At 46.2% G+C, this 27500-nt stretch overlaps 1 protein-coding gene across 7 annotated transcripts in view; it reads left to right on the top strand.

Annotated features, from left to right (window-relative positions):
* The window catches only part of LOC143290006 (uncharacterized), a 219724-nt gene that overhangs the window by 101434 nt on the left and 90790 nt on the right, over positions 1 to 27500 (top strand). For 3 of the 7 annotated variants that reach the window (XM_076599320.1, XM_076599316.1, XM_076599312.1), the window contains exons 1-2: positions 6045 to 6324; positions 11097 to 11579. The exons of 1 other annotated variant lie outside the window; for it this stretch is intronic. In XM_076599320.1, the coding sequence (XP_076455435.1) occupies positions 11337 to 11579 (243 nt within the window). In that variant the 5' untranslated portion in view covers positions 6045 to 6324; positions 11097 to 11336. Of the gene's footprint in view, positions 1 to 6044; positions 6325 to 11096; positions 11580 to 25845; positions 25941 to 27354 lie in introns of those variants that run through there. 3 more of the 7 variants (XM_076599314.1, XM_076599317.1, XM_076599318.1) reach the window with 3 other exon arrangements.

Below are 27500 nucleotides of genomic sequence, written 5' to 3'. Positions count from 1 at the left end.
TGTTTTTCTTTTTTTCTTTCTTTTTTTTCTTTTTTTTGGGGGGGGGGCGGGGGTAGTAGGCGGGATCTCTTTGGTAAGAGTTGCAAGCAACGCAACGCAACACCATAACTCCGCGCAGTACAGTACAATTACAGCACGATACTTCACGATTCGACACGATGCGATTCGACACGATGCGATTCGATACGATGCGATTCGACACGATGCACTGAAAAACCGTGTTGCCCAGGCCCAAGAGGTAAACTGTGAGAAAGAAGCAAAGGGGTGGGGTGTGGAGGGGGTGGGAGAAAGGAATAAACGATGAAAACATGGATTGGGGGGGCGGGAGGAGGGGGACTACACACACACACACACACACGCACACACGCACACACACACACACACACACACACACACACTTTGGTCACACTCAGTGAATACGGTACACACCGTGTCAGAACAATAATGACATGATCAGTGATCACTACCATTGCGTCATTGTCGCTCGTTCTCTCGAGAGGCAGGCTTTGAACAATTTTGATGAAATCAACCCGGCCTTGAACGAAATCGAAGTTATGGGTTATTAATAATTATCAGCCACTCGGATGTGTGTGTGTGTGTGTGTGTGTGTGTGTGTGTGTGTGTGTGGTGTTGAATAATTCTACAGTTGGTTTCTTCAGTTGGAAGTTTGTAACTCATTTCAGTCGTTCGCTGTCCGCGTAGTATGCTTGGTATCAGTGTCCACACATAGGATTCACCAGCACAAGTTTGAATACCTTTAATTAAAGGAAAACAAGTCATGTCTTGATTTTCATTTCATTTTAGTTTAGTTTATTTATCTTTTTTTTCTTTCAACTTTTTTTTTAAATAAATCTTTTCGAAACGACTTTGATTTGCAAAAGTTTCAACGTTTTTTGTTGTTGTTTTTTTTGTTTTTTTGGGTTTTTTTTTTGGGGGGGGGGGGGGTGTTTGTTTTTTTGTTTCAGTGTTTGTTTTGTTGGGGTTTTTGTTTTTGTTTTTTGTTTGTTTTTTTTTTTTTGGGGGGGGGGGGGGGGAGACGGAGGGGGGTGTCTTTTTTTTTCCCCAATCGTAATCGCGGTTCTGACGTATGAGGCGGACAGTGATTCATTCATTCAAGCAGCTCAGGCCGGCACTCAAAATATCGTGCCCACTTTTATCTGTCCAGCTTCCCCGACACGATAGATTGATAATGAAATATTTTGGGCCATTGGGGTTTTTTACAGTTTTTTTATAGGTTTTTTTGTGTGTGTGTGTGTGCGTGAGAGAGAGAGAGAGAGAGAGAGAGAGAGAGAGAGAGAGAACCTGTCTGAACCCCGTAGTCACACATGTACACCGTGCACTTGTTAGTTCGTGCGCACGCGCCTCTCTGAAAACAGAGTATGGATGCTTTAAGGGCAGAGCTCAGTGAAACAGCAGTATGATAATGGGAGAATCAGGGATGCTGGTTGGAATCAAGCAGCAATTGTGTTTGTGAATTATTATTATTCCAAGTTCGAACTGATTTCACGTGCAGAACACTCAACAGTACATAGCATGGCTGTAGTTTTGTAGTCAGTTATTTTCTGTCAAACTAAGGAGGTAACATCGCACTGTCTCTTCGTGCTGCAGCCTTGGGGGGCTTGCTGGCCTTTGGGGACCATCCCAACGCCGACTGTCCGAAAATCGTCTCGGCCGAGAGAGTGGGGATGTAACTTGGGCAAGACACTCTCCACTACAATCAAATTATTGTCCAGTTATTCGGGGCAGCATTTGCCTCCTCTGCTGTTCTGATGGTCATAGTCGGACACGACTATCACACACACACACACACACACACACACACACACACACACACACACATGAATACATAATATATGATAGTGAGCCGTGTCAGACTCTGACCGTCAGAACAGCAGAAGAGGCAAATTGTTGTCCCAGCTGTCTGGGTGAGATAGAATTCGATCATAGTGGTGAGTGTCTTGCCCAAGTTGCATACCCACTCTCTGGGCATATAAATGGTTTTTGAATGTTCAGTCGGCGTTGAGATGGTTCCCAGAGGCCAGCTATCCCCCAAGGCTGCAGTACATACATACATACAATCGTACATACATACATAATTATATTCCTGACTGATCTTCCAGGGTGTAGAAGGGTTGACTGGCCCTCCAGAACACCAGGCGGCTGCGCGCCAGATAGAACGACGCTTCGACGCGACGCGTTTTTTTGTTTTGTTTTTTTAATAAATGAAAGCAGCTGGCCCGCTACCGTTGGGTTCGTTCCCGTGCTGTGCTTGCCGTTTCGCCATTCGTGTCTGTTTTGTTGTAAACCAGCTTGTAAGCGCCCACCCTTACTTCGCACAAAGTCCGTCATCCTGAAGATGGAGCTGTCGTGGGCGTTTTACTGGATTTTTATTTATTTATTTATTTATTTTACCCATTGCGGGGCCCCATTCCTTTACTTTTACTGAGTTTCGTCTTACATTGTAAGTATGAATGTATGTATGTATGTATGTACGTACGCATGCATGTACATATACATGTGTGTGACAGACATAAAGGAAGTGGGAGGGGATAGGAGGTGGGAGTGGGTGGGGGGGGGGGGAGACAGAGAGAGAGGGGATGACGGGGGTAGTACATAGCAAGTAAGTAAATGGCCCTTATTATATATATGCTATGAGTATTTTTGAGTACGACGGCTGGTGAGGCTGCTGAATGGTGGGGACGGAAGCGGAGGTCGTCGCTACACTTGTGGGTTGGTTGGCGTGAGGAAAGCCAAGAGGCGTTGGCTGGCGCCAAGTGTGTTTGGAGTGGTCCTTCCTTTTACTGTTTCAGTGGCAGTGTAGGCCGTCCGTACTGCACTGGTGCGTGTGTGTGTCTGTTTGTGTGGCAGTTGTGTGTGTGTGTGTGTGTGTGTGTGTGTGTGTGGCAGTTGTGTGTGTGTGTGTGTGTGTGTGTGTGTGTGTGTGTGTGTGTGTGTGGCAGTTGTGTGTGTGTGTGTGGCAGTTGTGTGTGTGTGTGTGTGTGTGTGTGTGTGTGTGTGGCAGTTGTGTGTGTGTGTGTGTGTGTGTGTGTGTGTGTGTGTGTGTGTGGCAGTGTGTGTGTGAGTGTGCAGGCCATCCGTACTGCACTGGTATATGTGTGTGTGTGTGTGTGTGTGTGTGGCAGTGTGTGTGTGTGTGTGTGTGTGTGTGTGTGTGTGTGTGAGAGAGAGAGAGTCCTGAACATAGATGGAATACGTTCTAACCTCAAGGGGAACGCTTAAAGTGTGTGTGTGTGTGTGTGCGTGCGTGCGTGTGTGTGTGTGTGTGTATGTGCGCGTGCGTGTGTGTGTGTGTGTGTTAGTCTGTTTGTCTATCTGTCTGTTGTGTGTGTGTGTGTGTGTGCGAGAGAGAGAGAGGGGGAGAGAGAGAGACAGAGAGAGAGGACACAAGTGTTGTGTGCATGTTTGTGTGAAATGACAACATAGCTGGCAGCATAATACACGTGTACTGTTTGTGTGTCTGCCGACTGACTGTGATGTCCTCATGTCTGCCTCCAGTCCAGTGTAGCCAAGGACGTCCGAGACACACGAGGGGACGATTGAAAGAGCTGTGACAAAAACAACCAGTCAACACTTGTTTCATCCGAGTGTCGGATTTTGACCTTTTTAGTGTTGTTGTTTGGTTGGTTGGTTGTTGTTGTTGTTTGTTTGTTGTTGTTTTTTGTTGTTGTTTGTTTTGCTTTTTTAATCACCAGAAAATACCAAAGAAAGCAACACACACACACACACACACACACACACACACACACACACACACACACCACTCCTCCCACACACACAGAGCTATAACGTAGAAACAAGAGAACGAATTAACCAACCAACCAGTGAACACACTTTCCAAAGAATCTGTCTGTCGAGAGGTTTCTGCTGCGAAGAATCACGTGTGCTGTGTGCACTGCTTGTACACGGGACTTCAGTCGTTTTGTCGTCGTCTCATCCGAAGGACAAGCATCTAGACCTCCACTCAAGATTTTGTATGGGGGGATGGGAGGGGGGTGGGGGGGGGGGTGCTGGGGAAAAAAAAGTTAAAAAAAGAAAATCAGGTCCGTATGTAGGACTGGAACCTGGGGTCACTCGCTTTCAAGTCAACCTCATAACCACGAGGCCACCGCTCTCCAACTCGGTTCGTGCTTCTGTGGTGATGGGGAGGTGGCAGCTGGGAAAGGGGAGGGGGCACACACACTGTGTTTTATTTTATTTTATTTTATTTTTGTTTTTACATTTTTACCAACCAATGGTGTCATTTCTGCAAGATTGGTTGTGCGTTCGAATCCGGGACACCCCGAAATGCATGAAAACAACGAGACTAACTCCCCCCCCCCTCCCCCACCCCCACTGGAGACAGAATTTCAGACCTTCCTCAGAATGACTCCGTGGAGTAAGCTTTGGGAGCTAGGGGGGCATTCTGGGGCATGACACCGGCCGATGACACACACAGACGCGCGCAGGTCGGGTTTTGCCAGCTGCGTATACGTTTTCTAAGAAGTGATCGTCTTAGTTGAAATGGATTGAATTGATGTCGTCAGCAGACTGAATCAGGTCATTGTTTTATGTTTCCGTCTCCCTTCCTCCCCCCTCCCCCCTTCTCTCCACACCACACATACGAGCATTTGCTGCTGCTGCTTCCAGGGTGATGATGTTAGGGCCTCCTCACACGTACGCGTGTGATGGCAGACAAGAATCGAGTTTCGATTCAGTGTGCGTTTATTATTATTATTATTATTATTATTATTATTATTATTATTATTATTATTATTATTATTATTATTGTTGTTGTTGTTGTTGTTGTTGTTATCGTCTTCATCATAATCATCGTTATTATTAGTAGTATTGTTTTGTGGGGTTTTGTTGTTGTTGTTGTTTGTTTTTGTTTTGTTTTTTAAGTAACACTTGGAGGATAGTATGGTGGTCTTTTTGGAATAACTTTACGGCAGTGTTGGTTTTTGTCACTTTCATTGGATGTGTGTGTGTGTGTGTGTGTGTGTGTGTGCAGGCGGGCGCGTGTGTGAGAGAGAGGGAGAGAGAGAGAGAGTGTGTGTGTGTGCAAATCGTAAGAAAAAAAAGGAGTTGAAATTTTAAAAGAAAGGAATTTGTTTTTACCACATTCTTGATGATAAGACAGAAAACGATAGGGGTGGTGATAGTTATAGACCATCTGGTACAGAGAAATGCATGCTTTCATTTTCCATCACAAGTGGGAAGGAACCAAATCATTGTTTGCAAACAAGAACAACAACAACAACAACAACAAAAGAAAAAAAAAGGGGTGTGGGGGGGAGGGGTGTAGATTGTGAAAGAAACGTGCATGTTAATGTGCTTTGTTTTGGTTGCTTGATTTGTATTGGATTGTATGTATTACTCCTTTTTGTCACAACAGATTTCTCTGTATGAAATTCGGGCTGCTTTCCTCAGGGAGAGCGCGTCGCTTCACTGAAAGCGCCATCCATTGGGGGGGGGGGGGGGGGGGGGATATTTTTCCTGCCTGCAGTTTTTTTTTTGTTTGTTTGTTTTTTCTCCAGTTTTCCAAACGAAGAGGTAGAAGTTTTCTACATAATTTTGCCAAAGACAACCCTCTTGTAGCCGTGGGTTCTTTTACGTGCGTCTCCTTGAGACGTTTGCCGGGAACAAATAAACAAACGTTGGTGTACAGTGTTGTTCACTTCCTAACAAACCATTCGTTTATAACAATAGATAATGTCTTTTTTCAAATCCAGGAGAAACGATCAAAACGCGTACACCGTCTGGGACGTAACGTTTGTGAGAGAATGTAGAGAGGGTGCGTTTGAGGGCGTGGAACGTGTGTGAACGCAGCTTAAAGCATTGCACGGCTGCTCGGAGTACAGCGGTACAGCGACGGAACAGCGAAAACCGAAACGGGAAGGGAATTAGCAGGCACTGTCTGCTCGGCTTTGCCCTTGCCGCTAAATATAAATAAATCTGTTAACACGACGCGAAACTTCCGAAATTCCCCAAGCAGAGCGAAGCCCTTTTTATTTGCGATGAAATGAGAGCGGCGTGAAAGACCGGAGATTTGTGTTGGACTGGAAAGTTGTGGTTTTTCTTGTGCGTGTGTCTTGTGCATGTGTGTGTGAACTGACAAAATTCTGCGGACTTAAAAGTCTCGTCTGCTTCAGTGGATTGTCTCGTAGATTATCGTCTCGGCTGCTGGGAGGCTTTCTGTCGTCTGGTCAACTTGACAAGAAATGTGTGATGGGGAGTGAGGAATATTGCGCGAACTGGTCAGTCATTCAGCTCCGGTAATTAGCAGAGACGTTAACTCAGTAATTGGTGACGAGATTATAACAGGTAATTATCATCACCGGCTGGGCCAACGAACGACTTGATGAGATTATCAGTCGTCAGTTTGTTGGATTGGAACGCGGGAAGAGTGGACAGGTCTGTGAGAATGGTTATCGATTCGTGAAGTGTAGATAGATTGTTAATCCAACTGGAGGGTGGAGGGGGAATATATGTGTGTGTGTGTGCCGGTGTGTGTGTGTGTGTGTGTGTGTGTGCGCGCGCACTCTGCTATATATGCGCAGTTTCTTTTCGGCATAATTAAATACCGAAATAAAGAAGAAGAAGAAAAACGAACACCAAGTTATAACATAGACTCACATTGTTTACACAAGCGAGTGAAAAAAAAAGAAAAAGAAAGAAAAGGGAACACACAAAAACGACATAATGCATTAGGAATAATTGTTTGTTCCGTTTTATTTGATATTTTATTATATTTAGTGTCTGTGTGTGTGGTAGTGTGTCTGTGTGTGCATTTGCATTCTGGGTGTTTGTGTAATGTGTTTTTGAGTTTGTTGTGTGTGTTTTTTTTCTTCTTTTATGAATGTTTGAACGCTCCATACTGGATAGACGGAATAAATTCTTTGCCATGCTGTGCTTTGTTGACTGAAGAGGGAGGGGGAAGTTTTGTATTCGACTCGTTCGTGTAGAGGGCTGTTTGTGAAAGGTTAGTGAGTAAAATACACATGGAAGGGGAGTGGGGGTGGGGGGGCTTTGAGGGACGGGGGTGAGGGTGGGGGTGCGGAAGAAGCTACTGAATATTCCGTATTTGATCGTGTATGTCACTTAACTGTGCGTACCCTAAGAACCGTAGCGGGATTTTAATGGAAACAAGTGCACAAAAGTAACTACTCTACGCACCCATATAGCTTAACACACGCTCGACGATAATCTGGGAGTATAATCTCATCCATCGTTCATAACTTTGTATTGTATTACAATCGTTTAGACATGAACTGTGTGGTGTGTTGCAATCGTTTTGGTATGTACCGTGTTGTCTGCCAGTAAACAGTCGTTTTTCCGTGCACTGTAAATCGCATTTCTTCACCTGGATTTGTGTGTGTGTGTGTGTGTGTGTGTGTGTGTGTTCCTCTAGATTGTTCCAATGAAATCTGAGTCGCTCTGTCTGCCCTGAGAGAGCCCACCCCCATACCCTTCCTTCCTCCCCCCTCCCCCCACCCCATCAACTTCACACCCCTCTCATCCCCACTTTCGTACCTCCGGGCATGTTCACGCATGTTTGTTGACGAGTGCCGTCGCAGCGAAACTTTCCTTGTATTATAAAAGGTTTTTTTGTTTTTTTTGTTTTTTAAGTCCCACTGAATTAAAACGGAAACCATGATCATCCGTTGGTGATTTTCCAGTGACAGTGTCAGGTAAAACGTTTGATACCTTCATGTGCAGGCTGCATACAGGTCTGTCTTATCTGACACAGTTTTTTTTTTTAATTGTTGGTTTTGTTTGGTTGTTTTGTTGGGTTTTTTTTTGTTTTTTTTTTGTTTTGTTTTTTATAATCTTAATTTACGTAACTTAGAAGCGGGAAAAGCTTGATGGTGTGTGCCGAGTCACCAGCTTGTGAGTGTTCAAACATCTATCTGCTGATCAACTGCTGCGATCTGCATGATGTCACACACAAACATTACTTGTTGTTTTGGTTGGGTTTTTTTTTACACCTGGCCCCCTATGAAAGAAATGTTCATCAGGGTACTAATCTTTTTTTTTTCTTTCTTTTTTTTCCAGTCCCTGAAGGAAATAGATAGATGTCCCTCCGGATACTATTCCCTTTCTTTTTCAGTTTCTGAAGGGTTTTAAAAAAAAAAATTTCATTCTTTTTTTTTTCTTTTTTTTTCAACTTTATTTGAAAATTGAAAACTATATCCGAATCTTTACTTGGGTGGAACGACTCATGGGGTGTTTTTTTGTTTTGTTTGATTGTTTGTTTGTTGTTGTTGTTGTTGGCCGCCGTTCTTTCTCGGTCTCTGGACCCTGTAATTGGAATGAACTTCCTCTTTCCCTTCGTCAGGTCTCCACACTCAGCTCTTTCAAGTCTGGCCTTAAAACCCACCTCTTCTCAAAATAGCCTCCCTTCCCTGCCTCTTCCTTGTCTTCAGTTTCTCCAGTTTTGGAGTTTTGCATGCGTGTGAATGACTGGTGCGAAAGCGCTTTGATTTGTCTCTGCATAAGATTCAGCGCTATATAAATACCAGTATTATTTTTTGGGGGGGGAAGAGGGGGGCGAGGGGGGAGCGTGGGGTTTGGGGATGGTGTGTGTGTGTGTGTGTGTGTGTGTATGTGTGTGTGTGTGTGTGTGTGTGTGTGTTTTGGACACCATTTTAACAGACCGCTTAGTGTTAGTTTGGTTTCTCTTTGGTTTGAAGAAATGGCGGGTACAAAGTCAAGTCAGCCCTCTTTGCGGTAGGCTCAACGGTAAACACCATGATTTTTATATAAGTTTGCAGGCAGCCAGCGCGATGCGAGAGAGTGTGTTCGGAGGGGTTCAGAAGGGGGTGGTGTGCGATGCGAGAGAGGTGTGTTGGAGGTGTTCAGAAGGGGGTGGTGTGCGATGCGAGAGAGTGTGTTGGAGGTGTTCAGAAGGGGGGTGGTGTGCGATGCGAGAGAGTGTGTTTGGGTGGGTTTCAGAAGGGGGTGTGTGCGATGCGAGAGAGTGTGTTCGGAGGGGTTTCAGAAGGGGTGGTGTGCGATGCGAGAGAGTGTGTTCGGAGGGGTTCAGAAGGGGGTGGTGTGCGATGCGAGAGAGTGTGTTCGGAGGGGTTCAGAAGGGGGTGGTGTGCGATGCGAGAGAGTGTGTTCGGAGGGGTTCAGAAGGGGGTGGTGTGCGATGCGAGAGAGTGTGTTTGGGTGGGTTTCAGAAGGGGGTGGTGTGCGATGCGAGAGAGTGTGTTCGGAGGGGTTCAGAAGGGGGTGGTGTGCGCGATGCGAGAGAGGTGTGTTCGGAGGGTTCAGAAGGGGGTGGTGTGCGATGCGAGAGAGTGTGTCGGAGGGGTTCAGAAGGGGGTGGTGCGCGATGCGAGAGAGTGTGTTCGGAGGGGTTCAGAAGGGGGGTGGGGGGGGGGGGGTTTCTCATCGAGTGTGAGTGCACTACCACGCTGTCTTTTGAAATGAAAAAAATATTATGATTGTTTTTATTGATAGCTGTTTGAGGTGCATGCTTATTTTTTTTTAACTTGATAGCCGTGGACCTCGAAACGAAACGAAACGAAACGTAATGTTATTTTAAGTAGGGAAACTTCGAAAGAACCCCTTGTCTGTGGGGATCACACACACACACACACGCACACACACACACACATACGCACGCACACACACACACACATAATTATATATATGTGTGTGTGTGTGTGTGTGGTGTGCGCGCGCGCGCGCGTGCGTGTCTGTGTGTGTGTGTGTGTTACGGGGGAAAAAACGTTGACATAAGTGAAACATCCTATTTTATTACTCACATAATAAGAGTATTATGATGTGAATAAAATGAACATAAACCATCTGAGGAACAAAAACAAACAAAACAAACAAAAACAAAAATCGACACAGAGAGAGAGAGAGATGTGTGTGTGTGTGTGTGTGTGTGTGTGTGTGTGTGTGTGTGTGTGTGTTTCTTTAGTTTAACGTCTATTCACTATAAGTGTTTTTAGACGGGGAAAAAAACAAAAAAAACCATATATATATATATATGTGTGTGTGTGTGTGTGTGTGTGTGTGTTCCGTTACGTAAGAGGGGCCGGCACCGAACTTTCCCGATGCACTGTCACACAGTATCGGTGGGCATGTCAGCAGTTATGTGAGTTGTGGAGCGGTTGCCTGAACTGATCATCAGGAACACGTCGTGTGTGTCCTGTATTGGATGGAGTCGGAAGCATGTCGTGTTACTGTCAAACACAAGTAATCTTCTTCCTGTATGTGAGTTATGTCTCTGTCTGTCTGTCTGTCTGTCGGTCTGTCTGTATCTCTCTCTCTTTGCGTGCGTGCTTGGATGTGTGTGTATGTGTGTGTGTGCGCGTGTGTGTGTGTGTGTGTGTGGTGTGTGTGTGTTTTGTGTGTGCGTTGTGTTGTGTGTGTGTGTGTGTGTGTGTGTGTGTGTGTGTGTGTGTGTGTGTGTGTGTGATGTTTTCCCCGACAATACATAACTACATACATATCGAGCGCTGATGTGGTATCATTGTATGAGGGATGGGGGCGCGGGCGGAGTGGGGAGGGGCGGATAACTCTGGGTAGGGGCGACAGTTTGCACAGGAAATTGAAACATGTCAACACAACCTTTATATGTGTATATATGTTGGTTTTTATTTATTTATTTATTTTTTTATTTTTTTTTACTGTTGACTTTGTGTCAGCACTGTACATATTTCATTGAAAAAATTTCATGTCAGGAAATTGCAAAAACCCAGAATTTTTGTTAAAATCCCGGTTTCAGTTATAGAAAAATTTTTATCTTTGGGTTATCTTAATTGCCCAAAAAGGGGTTTGGCAAGAGCGCTTTTAAATGAGGTTTTTCGGGTTTTTGTTTTTGGGGGTTTGTGATGTGGGGGAGAGAGAAGAGTTTTAAATTTACAAAGTGGCATTCCGGGTTTGACAGCACTTGGGGATTTTTCCCTTTGTAGCGAAATTTTTGATCGTTTCGCACGCTTTGACGCCTTCTTCATTTAAGATAAGTTAATATACACCTTTAATTATTGTCTGTAAATACACAGAAAGGAGTTGGGTTTGTTTTGTGGTTGGTTTTTTTTAACTGAAATTGAAACTTCTCGACGTTCACTCCAAAGGAACTGGCTCGCGAGTGTGAAGAAATTGTAAGCAGTGGAGAAACAACTGATGACAATTGGAACAAACCGGGAGGGAAACAACAGAAGTTAAAATCAAACAGCAGAGAACTTCAGACGACCACGACGACGCACTTCCATTGACGTCATCGCCAGTGGTTTTTGACTTTACGTCACGTGATGACGTCACAGCAGTGAGCTCGCGTCACACGACAGAAAAAAAACACACAAAAAATACACAAAATGGTTGGACTCCGACGCGGCGGCGAGAGCGAGGCCGTGACGCAGCGCGGATCCACGGTGGCGCAGCTGCTGCAGAACGTTCACGGCGGCGCGTTGCTGGACGCGGCGACGACGCCCCGCCGCGCCGCGCAGCGCTCCCCGCGCCGCCTGTCGCTCGATTCGTGCCGCCACCAGCAGGGCAAGACGCGCGTGTACGTGCGCTCCAAGGACTGCGCTGACTCGGCTGTGGACCCCGTGGCCAAGGTTAGAGTGATGTTCTCCTCCTCTTGTCTCGTGCCATGACGCGCACAACACACACACACGCACGGACGCACGCACGCACGCACGCACGCACGCGCACACACACACACACACACACACACACACACACACACACATGTATACAGAGAAGGATATATTAGTTTATATTAAAAAAAAGAAAGAAAAAAAGCGGGTGCTCCATAACCTGCATGTAACTGAGGCCCCCCGCGCCCCCCCGCCCCCCAAAAGATACACATGTATATAATTATATTCCTTGAATCTGCCACTCATCCCTCACGCATGCCCCCCCCCCCCCCCCCCCCCCCCCCCCCCCTTTCCCCCCCTTTTCCCCTTTTTCTTTTTCTCCTCTTTTCCCCTTTTTCCCCCCTCCCTCCCCCTTCCTCCCCCCTTTTCCCTTTCCCCCCTTTTTCCCCCCTTTCCCCCCCCCCTCCTCTTCCTCCCCCCTTCCTCCCCCTTTCCCTTCCCCCCCCCTCCCCTTCCTTCCCCCCCTCCTCTTTCCCCCCCTCCTCTTCCTCCCCCCCCTTTTCTTTCCTTTTCCCCCCTCCTCCCCCTTTCCTCCCCCTCCCCCCCCCTTCCCCTTTTCCCCCCCTTTCCCCCTCCCCCCCTTCCCTCCCCCCCCCACAATTGTGTGTGTGTGTGATATAATATTTTCCCCGACAACACGTAACGATATACGTATTTTGCGCTGATGCGGTATCATTGTGTGTGGATGGGGGCGTGAGGGGAGGGGGGTGGGGGATGGGTAGCTATAGGAAGGGGCGATAGTTTGCACAGGAAATTGAAACATGTCAACAGAACCTTTATATATGTATATTATCTTTATTGTTTTCTTTATATCTTATTTTATTTATTTATTATTCATTTTTTAAATAATCATGCAAAACATGTTTCGCTAAGTCTGTCTGTCTCTCTCCCTCTCTCTTTCTTTTTCTCTGTCTGTGTGTCTCTCTCTAACTCTCTCTGTCTCTCTCTCTGTCTGTCTGTCTCCAATACTCTGTCTCTCTCTCTCTAACTCTCTGTGTGTGTCTCTGTCTCTCTGTCTCTGTCTGTCAGTCTCTCTCTCTCTGTGTCTCTGTCTCTGTCTCTCTCTCTGTCTAACTCTCTTTGTGTGTGTGTGTGTGTGTGTGTGTGTGTGTGTCTCTGTGTCTGTCTCTCTCTCTCTCTCTCTAACTCTGCGTGTGTGTCTCTCTCTGTCTATGTCTGTCTGTCTGTCCTGTCTGTCTCTGTCTCTAACACTCTGTCTCTGCCTCTGTCTCTCTGTCTGTCTGTCTCTGTCTGTCTCTCTGGGAGATCTTTACTAGGTACAAAACACGACAGCCGCATTTTGAAAACGGGGCAAACGAACTTCAAATTAAGTTCATTTTCACACCATCTTGTGTAATCTGAAGCATGCCAATCCCCCCCCCCCCCCCCCCGTCCCTTTTCTTTCTGTATTTTGTAGCGCGTGTGTCCGGGAAAGGTCAGTGCAGTTTTCATGTGGTTGTCTTTCATCCGGTTAGTTGTTTGGTGCTGCTGTATGTTTTGTTTTGTTTTGTTTTTCAGTCCCTACTTGTGTATGGGCTTTGCGTGTGTGTGCGTGTGTGTGTGTGTGTGTGTGTATGAGCACGCGCGCGCACATTTGTGTGCATCTCTGTTTGTGTTTCCTCATTTGTTTGGTCAGCCGTGACTGTGTGCATGTTTTCATCACTTGTTTTAAGTGTGTGTGTACGTGTGCGTGCGTGTGTGTGTGTGTGTGTGTTGGGAGGGGATGTTTACCAAACTGCACAAAAGGAGGGAACCTTCCTACATCAACACCCGGATGTAATTTTCCCTTTTTTTCCTGTGTGCACACGGGTGACTCAGCCTTAAGATGGCGCATATATATATATGTACATATATATGTGTGTTTGTGTGTGTTCTGTGTGGCTTGTTCAGGATTAAAGAGGCTATGCCAGTCTTGAATAACAGTTAATTTGTGTTTGCACATTTCTTCTGTCTTTGCTGCTGTGTGCACATGTCAAATGATCGGTATAAGGACAGGCCCGGCGCTTCCTTTTTTGAGGAAGTGTCTGGGTTTGTTCCAATGTATCTTTTATTTACCTGTGTGCTAGCTGAATCGGTAGCGTGAGCAGCACTGATTTGGAAGTTGTGTACCTTGTGAATGGAGAGAGTTACCACTCTTTACTATTTAAATGTGTGTGTGTGTGTGTGTGTGTGTGTATGCATGCTGAGGTGTGTGTGTGTGTGTGTGTGAAGTGTGTGTGCGTGTAAATGTGCGTGCATGTAGGTGCTTAACAGAGATGAGAGTGCACGCACTGTGTGTACCACTCTCTCTCTTATCTGCTGTGTGACGTACATGTGGCTGGTGGCACAGTCAGCGTTGTCGTGCGCGTGTGCGGCTCAGTGTGACGTGTACCTACTGACTCTGAGTGACCGTGTGTGCGGCTCAGTGTGACGTGTACCTACTGACTCTGAGTGACCGTGTGTGCGGCTCAGTGTGACGTGTACCTACTGACTCTGAGTGACCGTGTGTGCGGCTCAGTGTGACGTGTACCTACTGACTCTGAGTGACCGTGCGTGCGGCTCAGTGTGACGTGTACCTACTGACTCTGAGTGACCGTGCGTGCGGCTCAGTGTGACGTGTACCTACTGACTCTGAGTGACCGTGTGTGCGGCTCAGTGTGACGTGTACCTACTGACTCTGAGTGACCGTGCGTGCGGCTCAGGGGACCCTGAACCCCTGACTCCCCGAGTGACCGTGTGTGCGGCTCAGTGTGGGGCGTTAACCCAATGGACTGAGTGACCGTCTTTCGGCTCGTGTGAGTATTCCTACTGACTTGAGTGACCCGGGTGGGCGCTCAGTGGGTTTGGGCTTTATACCCCGGGCTCTTTAGTTTGGGCCGTGTGGGGGGTTTAGTGTGAAGTATTCCAATGACTCTGAAAGGGCCCTGCGTGCGGCCCCAGTTGGGGTTCCCCCTACCTTAAACCGGGGGGGCTTTTAGGTTTTACTCGTTTCCGGGGCGTCAGTGTGGGCGTGGACCTTTTGACTTGAGTGACCGGGTGCGGTCAGTTTTGGGAACCCGGGGGTACCTTACGGACCTTCTGAAGTGACCGTGCGTGGGCTCAAATGGAAAGTGTACCTGCGACTCTGAGTGACCGGTGTGCGGCCAGTTTTGACGTGTACCCACTGAAATTGGGGTGGGCCGTGGAGCGGCTCAGTGTGTGGGGTACCACTAACTGGGGAGTTTTTCGTGTGTGCCGGGATCAAGGGGTTGGGAGGGGTTTCCTACTGAATCTGAGTGACCCTGTGTGCGGCTCGTGTGCGTGGGACCTACGAATCCCGGTGGCCCCTGGTGCGGGTCATGTTACGTGTACCTACTAACTGTGAGTGACCCCCCCTGTTTTTTCCCTAAACGGAAAATCAATCAGGAAAACAGAATACCCCTTTATTATCTCGTAGAGAAACAAATGTGGTGAAAATCCCCGAGATTTTTTACGTTTTTAAGCAAAACGGGGGTTTTTTTGGCTTTAAACATATATTTAAGGAAAAAAAACTTCAATTCGGTGTAGCAAAGCATGTCGGTAACCCTTTATTTTATAAAAAAACACCAAAACACCCCCGCACGCACACACCGCCCCCCATGCAAGCACCCAAAGCCCCACTTTTTGTATATTCACATGCGGGAAAGTTCAATGGATGTAAAGCTGAAATCAATATAGTTTATACTAAAATTTTTTAAAAACATTTCAAACCCAAATTTGTTTTTTTAAAAAACGGAGACCTGTGTGAAGAACGGGGGGCCCTTCGGAAAATGGAAATAACCTTTGTGAAAAAAGGGGGCCATTTGGGAAAACTGGCACTAACACTTTTGGAAAAACCCGGGGGGGCCTTCGGAAAACTGGGACAAAACCCGTTTGAAGAACCACGGGGGCCATTCGGAAGACTGGCACTAACACTGTTTTGAAAAACAGGGGGGCCATTCGGAAAGGGTGGCAAATAAAACCCGTGTGGGAAAACGGGGGGCCCTTTTGGAAATGGCAAATAACACTGTGTGAAGAACACGGGGGGCCATTCGGAAGGCTGGCACTTTAAAATTTTGGGGGAACACGGGGGGCCAAATTTGGAAGGCTGGGACTAAATCCCGTGTTTGGAAAACGGGGGGCCCCTTTTGGGAAGGGCGGCACTAAAAAGTGGAAAACAGGGGGCAAAACAACCGGGGGAACACCCCTTTAGTCCCACGGGGTTTAAAACCCCCTTAAAATTTAATAACTTGTGAAAAGGGGGGGCCAAGGGGTTGGGTGCCAAACCCCTTTAAACGGGTGGTGTGGAACCCCGGGGGGCCCGGGTGGGGACCGGGGGGGGTTTGGGGGTGAAGGGGGGGGGGGGATGGATTGCAGTGTCGGGGGCCTTTTGGGGATGGAAAAGGGGGTAAAAAAAGGGGGGCAACCTCTTTTCCTTGTTGTTTTTGTTTTTTTTTGGTGGTCCCGTTCCCTCCTTCTCCTCCCCCTTTGGGGGGTTTTTCGTTTGAGGGGGGGGAAAAAATTTGGGGGGTTTATTATTGTTTTGGGGGGGCCCCTTTTATAAAATTAATCATTATGTGTGGTGTGGGTGGGTTTTTGGGGTTTTTGTTTGTGTGTGTTGTTTTGTGTGTGTTTTGTTTTTTCATGACTTCCAGAATGGCCGATGGACTTCTGAATAAACATCTTTCTCCCTCTCTCTCTCTCCCGTCTCTCATGCACACATGCCACACTGCACACACACACACACACACACACACACACACACCACACACACAACACAACACAACACACAAGACTGTGGCCTTTGGAACTTTTTTTTTTAAACCCGGTCCTAATCAACCGATTTTCTAAACCCGGTCCTGATCAACCGATTTTCTAAACCCGGTCCTGATCAACCGATTTTTTAAACCCGGTCCTAATCAACAGCGCACTCGATCATTAGCATACAGCAGTAATAACGCCATGTCTGTCAAGGCCACGAGAGCGAGAGGGAGAAGCAGACAGACAGACAGACAGACAGACAGAAACAGAGAGAGATATATATCATTCGTGGTTTTTGAGAGACTGGGAGGGATGGGGGGGGGGGGGGGGAGACCGTATCCAATAGTTAGTTACAGAAAGGGGGAGTGGGGGGGGGGGGGGAGGGAGGAGAAGGAAACCAAAAAAGACATCACAACACAGGAGATGCCAGGTTCTCTCTCCCTCTGCCCCTTCCCCCGACCCACCCAAACCACCCACCCACACCTTACTACGCCCTCTATGCCTTGCCCCTCCCACACGTACCCTGTTCCAGTCGCTCAGTGTACAGGTCTTTTTCGGGACATGCGCAGCTGCTGCAGCCACAGGGGTGGGTGGGTGTGAGGGGTGTGAGCGGAGGGATGGGTTCTATTGTGAAGCCCCTCTTTCTCCTGTCTCACCTCTCCTCCTCCCTCCCCCACTCTCTTCCTCTCCCTCCCTCTCTTTCTCCTGTCTCACCTCTCTCTCTTCCTCTCCATCCCCCTCTCCCTATCTCACTCTTACCCCCCTTTCTCCTCTCCCTCCCCTCCCTCTCCTCCTCTCTCTCTTGACCTTTCCCCTCTCCCTCCCTCTCTTTCTCTCTTCCCCTCTCTCTGTCTCTCCCCCGTCCCTCCTAGTCTAAGAAAATTACGAAAATACCTCAAAAAAATTGCAAGAAAAGGTTTTTTTGGCTCTATGTATTCAGGATTTTTCACACTATCACCTGTAAAAAATCGAAGAAAATCGAATGTCAGATAAGAGCAGGAAAATTAAATAAAGAAAAATAAACACAAGGAGATGGCGCGAACGGAACACCATATTTGCGTCTGAAACTCTCAACTGGGTCACGTCACTGACACCTTGTCAAGGATGCCACAACGGGGATGGGCCTGTTAAGTACTACGCTTCTCCGGCATTTCGTCCGCGCAGCGGAACCTGCCTACCACTGTATCTTATGCTTCTCTGTTGAGCGTACTGAATATCATACATGATTTTACATTGCTTCAGTGTTAAGTAATGTTTCCGAAAAAAGCAAGTGTACTTACAACAGTCAAATTAGACTGTTACTAAAATGTAATCACAGTTATCATGATCTTAAAGTGTGCTAGCACAGACTGCATGGTAGTGGCATTGGGGTAGACAGGTTCGCGCGATTCCTCCGTGTTCGCATGTGTGAAGTATGGAGTATGGTAAACCATGCGCTCAATAAAGTTTCTTTCGCTGAAAATTTAAAGATTTTCTTTTTTGAGATTTCTTTGCAAAATGGAAATGGACTAGCATCAAGACACATGTGTGATTTGCAAACACCCCTGCAGTGTTGACAAAACATTTTCCGTACTATCGGAAAAGGGCTGCAAAGGTGATAATAACATTTTTTTTAGTCAGTTTGTGGGCTTTCGTCTCCATCAGTTGTTTATTTCATATGTATTCGTTTGTTTATTTCCTTAAGCACTGTCTTCAAGGCTTAGCTTTTATTGTTTTCTTTTGTTTGTTTGCTGTTTTTTTGTTTGGTTGTTGTTTATCTCCATTTAACTACTGACTGTGAAAGTGTGTGTGTATGAGTGTGTGTGTGTGTGTGTGTGTGTGTGTGTGTGTGTGTGTGTGTGTGTGTGTGCGCGCGCGCGCGTGCTAGGAAGGCGGAAGGGCGAGGGAGGGGTTAGGAAGGAGAGGGACGGAGCTGAGAAGAAGAAGAAGAAGAAGAAGAAGAAGAGAGAGAGAGAGAGAGAGAGAGAGAGAGAGAGAGAGAGAGAGAGAGAGAGAGAGAGAGAGAGAGAGAACTAACAGAAGGAATCTTGTTTACTGAAGGAAAAGAACAAGCACAGGATGACTTTTCTTACGTACTACCCCCATTTTATGAAAAAAAAGAACTTGCGGAAAGGCAATAAGAAAAACAAGGTATTACATAAATGTATATGCCAGAGAACAAACGAATTTCATCAACTGACAGAGTACAGAAAAGCTAGTCAGTATGATTTTAACGCACGATGCATATCTGTGTATAAACAGAATGTTGCAACAGAAGAGAGACAGACAGACAGACACAGAGAGAGGCCTGGTTGGTCAGGTATGATGCAAGCTGTTCACATGGGCAGTCACTGTGGCATCTCTGGCTTCCTGCCCATAATCGACTTCAGTCCAAGTGATATGGCCTGTCACTACTCTACCATGCATTTCATCACAAAAGAGGTCACACGACACAACTCAACACCTGTCCTGACTCTGGATCAACGACTGTGGTGGAAAGCCAAGGACATCTTGCTAATGAGCCTCCTGCCAGTTATATGAAGTCGATGGTGCTGCGCTTGGTGCTTTCCATGCTGAAATGAGCTTCTGAGGCTGCATTGGACGGTTGATGGAGGGCAGTGGGTTGCAATTGGTTAAAGGTTCTGGAACTGCCCTTCTCTCCAAACGCTGTCATGCACATGACGCAAGGAAAAGCAGTGACACGAGCAGGAAGGGGACATTTTAGTGGACTCTTTGCTTAAACGCACTCGTGACTGCTAAGACATGTGGAGCCAAGCTGCCAACTACACAGAACCTAGATCTTGTTCCAGAAGACCTTCATTTGGAACAAGTGGATCAACAAGTTCAAAATGAACTTCAAAATTCAACTGACACTTTCAAATCAAATACTACTGATCACACGGACTTCACCGAACCAATGTTAGATGAAGATCTTGATCATGGACTGGCTTTGTATAATTTCTCTCATGGAGGGCAAACGTGTAGCTCCTGACCTTGAGGCAAACACGCATCTTATCTCCAGAATTTCTGACAAGCTGGATGCAAAGAAGGAGGAGCTAAAACAACACCCCACAGCTGCCTTGTGGTTGCAATACATGCATCTCACAGGTATTTTACGATGTTTTCTGAAGGCAGAGAGGACGGGAAACTGGCATCTTCACCTGAGTACGTTGCAGGAGATACCTTTTCTTGCTTCAGCTGGTCACAGTCTGTACACAAAGTCAATCCAGCTGTACCTACAAGATATGGTGCAACTTGAACAAACCAACCCTGATGTGTACAACAAATTTCAAGAAGGTCATCATGTTTTCCACAGGAGTGATCGCTACTTGGCTGGTCTTTCTGTCGATCTTTTATTGAGCAAGTGTTGATAAGAAGCATCAAATCAACAGGGAGGATGACACGTGATCGTGGAATGTCAGAATCCCAACGTGCAGCATGGCTTCTATCAGTGCCCACTTGTGCTGACATCAATACGTCCATTCAGAACATCACCGGGTTGTCTTTCTCAAGTGAACAGCACAAAGACATCAGCATTGCCAGAAAGAGGCAGGATGGTCACGACATGATGGTCATCCTTGCTCTCCTGGAAGAGAGAGATCCTTTCATTGCTGGTCCTGTTCTGAAGAATACAGCCACGGGTATGGTTGAAACACCAAGGTGGATGCACACAAGGCAAACTAAGTGGGAAATAAAATCTTGAATATGGAAAACCACAAAGCCACGGAATACACCTTTAGGTCAGAACAGGCTGTTAAGATGGCTTCCATAAACACTGTCAAGATCGACGCAGAAGTGGTGGCTATCGAACCTCAACTTATGTTTCAGCGCCTGGTTTCAGCCGCAGGCAGTAAATACGAGGACAAGTGTGAGGTGTTCAGATATGAGCTGTCGAGTCACCCATCATCTCTTCCAAAGTCTTCTATTTTTCTTCGTCAAGGAAATAAAGCCCTTCTTGCTGATGAATCTGGAAGAGAGTTTCCAAACCCATGCCAGAGAGTGCCTTTCTTGGTGACGTGCGTTTGTTCTGCATGGAGAGGCACTTCTCAAAAGAAACCCTGGTCTCGTGGCTCAACTTACATTTCCATCATTGAAACTTAGTGAGACATGTGCGACAGAAGTACAAGAAGCCTGTGATGGCTATACAAGTGGCCCAAACACAAAAGACGTCACATGTATATGCAGAACTGAGGGAAAGTCGTCCACTGAGGTTCAGTTTACACCAGACATGACCCTGCACATCGGGAAAGACCTGTTTCTGGCCAATCATAAAAACAAGCAACGTTTTATTGATTTGCTTTCTTGTAAGCTGCGGAACAACGGATGCGTGACTTTCTGTTCTGAAGAAGATGCTGACTGCATGATTGTTGCTGAGGTTCAGGAAAGTGCAAAAGGCAAAGAGACAGTGGTTGTTGACGATGACACAGATCTTTTAGTCCTTTTGGTCTGTCATTTCAAAAGTGATTCAGAGGAAGTCTTTCTCAAGAAAAGCAGAAAGCCGTTCAGGTGCTGGAACATCAAGCAGTTTCAGAGTTCACTTAGCAGCTTATGTCATATCTTGCCTGTCATCCATGCAGCCATAGGTTGTGACACAACGTCCAGAGCTTTTGGAACTGGCAAACGGACAGGTTTCCAGAAACTCCTGAGCTCAGAACGACTTTGTGAACTGGCAGAGACATTCCTGAAGAACTTAGAGAAAAATGAGATTGTTGTTGCTGCTGAGCAGATGCTCTTGTCTTTGTATGATAGGAAGACAGCGTTCACCCTTGACAAGATTAGATACATGATGTTCTGTTCAAAGGTAGCGTCTGGGACAACATTCATACAAGTTCACTCACTGCGCCCAACGTCCTCTGCTACCACATACCACAGTTTGAGGACATATCTGCAAGTCCAACAGTGGAAATGACACACTTGTGCTGGGACAATTGGGCTGGCGAGCCATCAAAACCTTGTTTTCTGCAGGTACACCTTTTTGTCACAGTCACACTCGAAATCACAGCGGATAATGCACAGCAGACTTGCCTCCTGCTCCTTCCAAGCTTCTGTGCATTATCCGCTGTGATTTCGAGTGTGACTGTGACAAAAAGGTGTACCTGCAGAAAACAAGGTTTTGATGGCTCGCCAGCATGTGGAGAGTGTCATGGAATACATTATTCGAACTCAGCACAGGTGACAACCGCTGAAGAACAACACTGAGAGGGAAGCCTTTGTGAGGATGGACATTATTATGAATTAGTCCAGTAATTCTATGATAAAAAGTGGTCTAATCCCAAAATAATCGCAATATGTTGGGGTTTTTTCAGACTTGCATCTATACTTATTGGTAAAGAATGTCTGCAAAATGTAAGTGTATATTTTAAAAATGCAACCTTAAGACGTATAAAGACAGCTTTGAGTGAATAAGTCGCTCTGCTTATACATTGCCTTTCACGTTAACAATGTGCACAGACTGTCAGGATCTGACATAGATGAATCCATTAGAATAGGCAACATCTCATGTATGAATTCCACGCTTCCAGGTCACAGTGGACAAAACATCTACATGAATGACACATTTTGCGCGCGCATGTGTGTGAGTGTGCGCATATCCACATTTGGTGATATTTTGCTTTCAAATTCAAAATGTTTTGCCTCTCTCTTTCTTACACACACACACACGCGCGCACGCACACACACGCACACACACACACACACACACACACACACACACAGAGTTGTTTGAAATACCCCCACGACAGAAGATAATAATAATAAATAACATGAAACAAACAAGACAGTTCATAATTAGATAAATAAATGAATTAACAAAAATAAAATGAATGATAAATGTGTAACTAACAAACTAAAGATAAAACAAATAGACGAATAAGTAAATTGATAAATACATAAATAGAAAAAACAAACAAACAAACAAAATAAATCAATGTTTTTAGAACCCAGACAATGGCTTGTCGTCACTTCAGATCACACAAGTGCCTTGATGACCCAACGTTTCCATTTTACATACAATTACTTAATAAAGTTGAATATTGTAATTTCTTCAGTAAAATTTTTTTTTAAGCGCATGGTTCACCATACTTCAACACCACATTTTGCGAAGGCAACATGTGAACCTTTCTTCAACGCCACTTTCGTGCTGTCTGTCTAAATGCAAATTAGGAACAAGATAACTGTTATATCAGTTCAGTAACTGATTCAATTGACAGTTATAAGTATGTTTTATTATTCCGGAATCACTAATTGCCAACAAATCAACGTAAAACTTTCACTACGGTCAGGGCAGTACGAAACAGGTTTCACTGCACGGAGTGAGAAAGCGCGGGGAGGAACCAGGCCTGCCAGCAGAGCCCGACTTGACAAGGCGCGAATGACAAGCTGCGGCAGCAAAAAAGTATGGTGTGCTTTTTCTTCCATCTCGGCCTATTTATTTTTCTTTATTTAATTTTCCTGATCTTATCTGACGTTCGATTATCTTCGATTTTTTATGGGTGATAGAGCGAAAAATTCTGAACACGTAGAGCAAAAAAAACGTTTTCTTGCAATTATTTTGAGGTTCGGCCACTTTTTCTCACAGAATTACTAGACTATCCTCCCTCCCCGCCCCACCCACACACTCTCTGTTTCATTCTCAGCAACCCGTCGCCTCCCTCCCTCCCTCTTACTGTATTTCATTCCATCTCACTTTCGCCACCCCACCCACCCCGCTGAACTCTTCTGGCGCGTGCGAGGTGCGCGTGTTGTGCTCGTGCCCGTGCTCGTGCGTGTTCGCCCGGATTGGCTTTTATCATGAACACCACGACTGCAGACGTGGGCCGCTTGGGCTTCAATTCGCTTTGTATTGGCTTCTTCTTGTGTGCTCTTGTGGTGTGGAGTGGCGTTGTGTTGTTCCGCGGCGCGGGGTCAGGTTGTACTGTTCACCAGCTAAATATGTACACCAGACTCCACACACACCCCAGCATTGAACCCCCACCCGGGGTCTACCCCACCCCAACACACACACACACACACACACACACCTCTTCCTAACCCCACCCATCGCCTGCGCGCCCCCACACAGCCCACCGTCACCACCTCCCCTCTCTGAACTGCCACCCTGACAGTCTTCTTGTTTGGAACCCACCCCACTCCTCCCTGTTTACTCATCTCCCTCTATCCCTCCTCCCCCCTCCCCCAGTTGCTTCCTCCTCCTCCTCCTCCTCCGTTCCCCCTTGTCCATGCACACCCCATAATAAGCCCCAACAACACTAACCCCCACCCCTATCCTACCCCCCCCCCCCTCCACCCCGTCCGCTGGCGGCAAGTTCTCCCAGTGCGCGAAAACTTGCCATCTCGGAGGTTGTTGTGTCTGATTTGTCTTCCACGCCCACAGACAGACAGACAGACAGACAGACAGACATGCACACAGAGAGATTCTAGATTCTAGATTCAATTAAGGCCATAGCCCCATATGAATAGGGGGTAATAACAGTTTTACATGTGTCATTGCAATTGGTAACATGAAAAACGCAACGTCTTTCACAACAAACTATCCGTGAATCTAAGAAACAAGTGTCTCTCTTAAATGTAGTGCTTATAAAGATACATAGCAAAACCACGTATGATATTTTCCTCGTTAGATGCCATTAATAAACATAGCCGAAATAAGCATGGATATATATGATATTTTGGGGTAATAAATTGGATTCGTAATTCAGTCAACACGGGACATTTTAAAACAAAGTGAACTTCATCCTCTCGAGATTGCTTGCACAATGGGCACAATAGCTCAGTGACATGTTGCTTTGTAATGATCTCTGTGTGTGTTTACTTCAGAATTTTCAAATCAAAATCTGGTCAATGTAAGTCTGAGGTGTCTGTTCAAATCAAAGAAAAGGTATCGCTTCACTATAATTATGATCAGAGGTGTAAATTCGATACATTTCAACTCTTTCGCTCGTTTGAATATGGCTGTCCCATTCCTGCCACATGCAGTCTATCAATCGTTGACGAAGAATTTGCACAAATCTAATTCCATCCCTTACTCCTTGATATTCCCATGCATACCCAAGCCCAAGTTCACGTAAACGCATTCATACATTCGATACCCAGTTTGTTTTGCCTCTTAAGTCTAAATCATATAGCATGTTGTAAGATTTACCTGGTAGTCGAGTATTATTCATTTTTAATAACTTTAACCAGTAACGAATGCATCTAATAGAGTTAATAAAGATTCGGTGCCTATTAGTTTCTCCATATACTGAATCATTGGGTGTTCGCATTTCAACCCCGAAAAACTTTTTAAGCCGAAATAAATGAACGGATCACAATGCACAACCGATTTTTTGTCGAAGTCGAAAGTAGGCCATAGCTCTTTCCGAAGGGAAAACACTAAATATGAGCAGTTCACACAAATTTGCTGACTGGATTGCGAGAGAGAGAGAGGGCGAGAGAGAGAAAGAGAGAGAGAGAGAGAGAGGCGCATATGTACAGGGACACACGCCCCCACGCATATGTACCAGCCTCTCTCTGCCTGTCTGTCTCTCTCTCACGCGCGCGCGTACACACACACACAAACACACACACACACACACACACATCACCCCCACCACACACACACACACTCACACTCACACAAACACACCACCTCATCACCACCACCAGTACCCTTCCCACTATATCGACCCACTAACGCCATCTCTATCCCACCATCACCGCCACACCATCTGCACCACGATTCCCTTCTGGTACTGTAGTGATTGTGTGAGTGGGCGGTGGGGGGGGGGGGGGGGGGGGGGGGGGGGGGGGGAGCGGGGGGGGGGTATGATGGGAAGCGGTGAGGGGTCGTACCCCCACCATCACTGCACTCCATTCCACACACATATATACAACCTCAGTCCAAGTTAGTTCTGGGAGAGTAGAGGGAGAGAGAGAGGGGGGTGGGGGAGAGGGTGAGGGGGGTGTGTGAGGGGAGGGGGGGGAGAAAGAGATTGTGTGTTGGCAATATCGTAGGGGATGGAGGTGGGAGAGAGGGATAGTTGAAGAGAGCGAGTGAGGGGCGGAGGGTGTGTGTTTGGGGGGCGGGGGGGGGGGGGGGGATGTGGGAGAGATGTCGAAGGGTTTTGGGGGGGGTGGAGGTAGAAAGCGATTGTGTGCTTGGATGGAGGAGAAAGAGAGGGGGCAGAGGTGTGTGTGGGTTGGGGAGGGGGGGGGGGGAACCACTTCGCCGGCCGTTGCGGCTCGTGTAGTCTGCACGCAGCTACATGGTTCATTATGTGTGTGCTGCCGCGAAAGCAACCACTACTACCACCACCACTCTACTCTCTCTGTCTCTCTCTCCCTCCAGTCTGCTGGTGTGAGCCTCACCTTTTGTCATGGCGCCAGCCACCTAGCCTGTCGTCTGCTTCCGACTGTAGATCCTGTGGAGTTGAGGGCTACTGCCTGTAGTGTAGTAGAATCCAGTAGGCTGCTGCTGCCACTACATACATACATCATCACCATGGAATTGTGATTTTTTTGGTGTTTTTTTTGTTTGTTTTGTTTTTTGTTTTTTTGTTTGAATTGTTTGCCGCACCTCTTCACTTACTGGTCCTCCTCGTTCTTCTTCACCAGAAAATCAGTCAAGTAATTTGTGTTGTAGGAAAAAGGAATTTCCTGCACATACATCATCACCATGCATGGATTTTGCGATTTTTGTTTTTCACCTCACCACTTTACTACTACTACTACTACTACTCCTCCACCACTTCACCTGCACCAGCAGCCAAACATTGGTGTAAATCGTGTCCAGGAAATCGGAGCTTTCTGGGAATAAATGGAGTGAAAGTGATTTTACGGCCCCTCTCCAAGGATTGATAAAAAAAAAAAAAAAAAATAAAAAAAAAAAGAAGAAAATAAATCGACAAAGTCGATCGTTTTCGATGCAGTGGTTGTTGGCCATGTTGTTGTTTTTTTTTGTTTTTTTTTGTTTGGTTTATAAAAAAAAAAGTTTATGGGACTCTTGAAAAGGGATTTGAGGGTTTTCTTTAATCTTCTTCGTCTGATACCTTCACGGGAGTGAACCAACGTGGGGGGTGAGAGAAAAGTTGGGTGCAGTGAGCGTTCACAGTCGGACCGTTCTTTTGACTGTTTGGGTGGTGGGGGTGGGGTGGGGGAGGGGGAGTGTCGTGATGGCCGTTTTCCAGACGGTGCTTGCGTTTGTGTTTTAAAGAGTGGGCCGACAGTTTGACAGTGCCATTGGTGAAAGCCCTTGATATAATTGCCCAGTGTTATTTTGATTGTGATAATGTTACTACTGGGGTGTAATTAAGGATAAGGTCTTCTTCTTCTTCTTCTTCTTCTTCTTCTTCTTCCTCTTCCTTGTTAGCGACCGCAGTCATCATGTTGATTATTCTGTCACTTTTAGAGGGGGAGTCTGATGTATTAAAAAAAAATTTTTAAAGAAAGAAAAGAAAAGTAACTATCTGTTGATAGTGGTGACTGTAAGCTTCATTGGTGGTAGATCATTTGTATTTGAGTGATGCTGATAAACAGCAACAAAAGCGGCAATATCCACAAAATTTCCCCCCTTTAGACGGAATAGATCGTGTTCACAACAAGGCGTGGACGTCCACTCTGCCAGTCATACAGAGGAGTGGAGGGGAAGGAGTGTGGATATTGTAGAAGAAAAAGAAGAAGAAAAAAGCTGCACGTTTATCACATTCTGTTGACCAACAAAGAAATACACACACAGTTGGGAGGGAGGGGGGGGGGGGGAGGGGCGGGAGGGGGGGGGGGCGGAGTCGGGGGGGGGGGGGTATAATACTTTTAGTCCTAACCCATTGAAATTGTCTCATCTCTATGCTTATTACACAGTGAAAGAGAAAAATGTGGAGAGTTTAGACTTCTGTTTTGTAAGATTGTTTTTTCTTTTGTCAATTCTGTTAGTCATCACTTAGCCAGCAAACTCCACAGTAAGTGTTAAGACATTATCAGTGTGTTGAAGAGGGCGGGTGACGAACGCATAACATCATCGTGTATCTCTGTGCCAGTTATGTACAGTGAGGCGAAGAAAAGAAAAAAGTGAGAAACACTTTGTTGTTTAAAACAAAACAAAAAAAGTTCACCCGTTACAGTGTTAGCTTCCCTCGATAGCAAACTGGTTAGTGAGTTGGTTAGTGTTTTTACCAGTGTCTTGAAGAGGCC

This window comes from Babylonia areolata, chromosome 14 (assembly GCF_041734735.1).
Source record: "Babylonia areolata isolate BAREFJ2019XMU chromosome 14, ASM4173473v1, whole genome shotgun sequence".
Classification (NCBI taxonomy): domain Eukaryota; kingdom Metazoa; phylum Mollusca; class Gastropoda; order Neogastropoda; family Buccinidae; genus Babylonia; species Babylonia areolata.
This window is presented reverse-complemented; position numbering and strand designations above follow the sequence as displayed.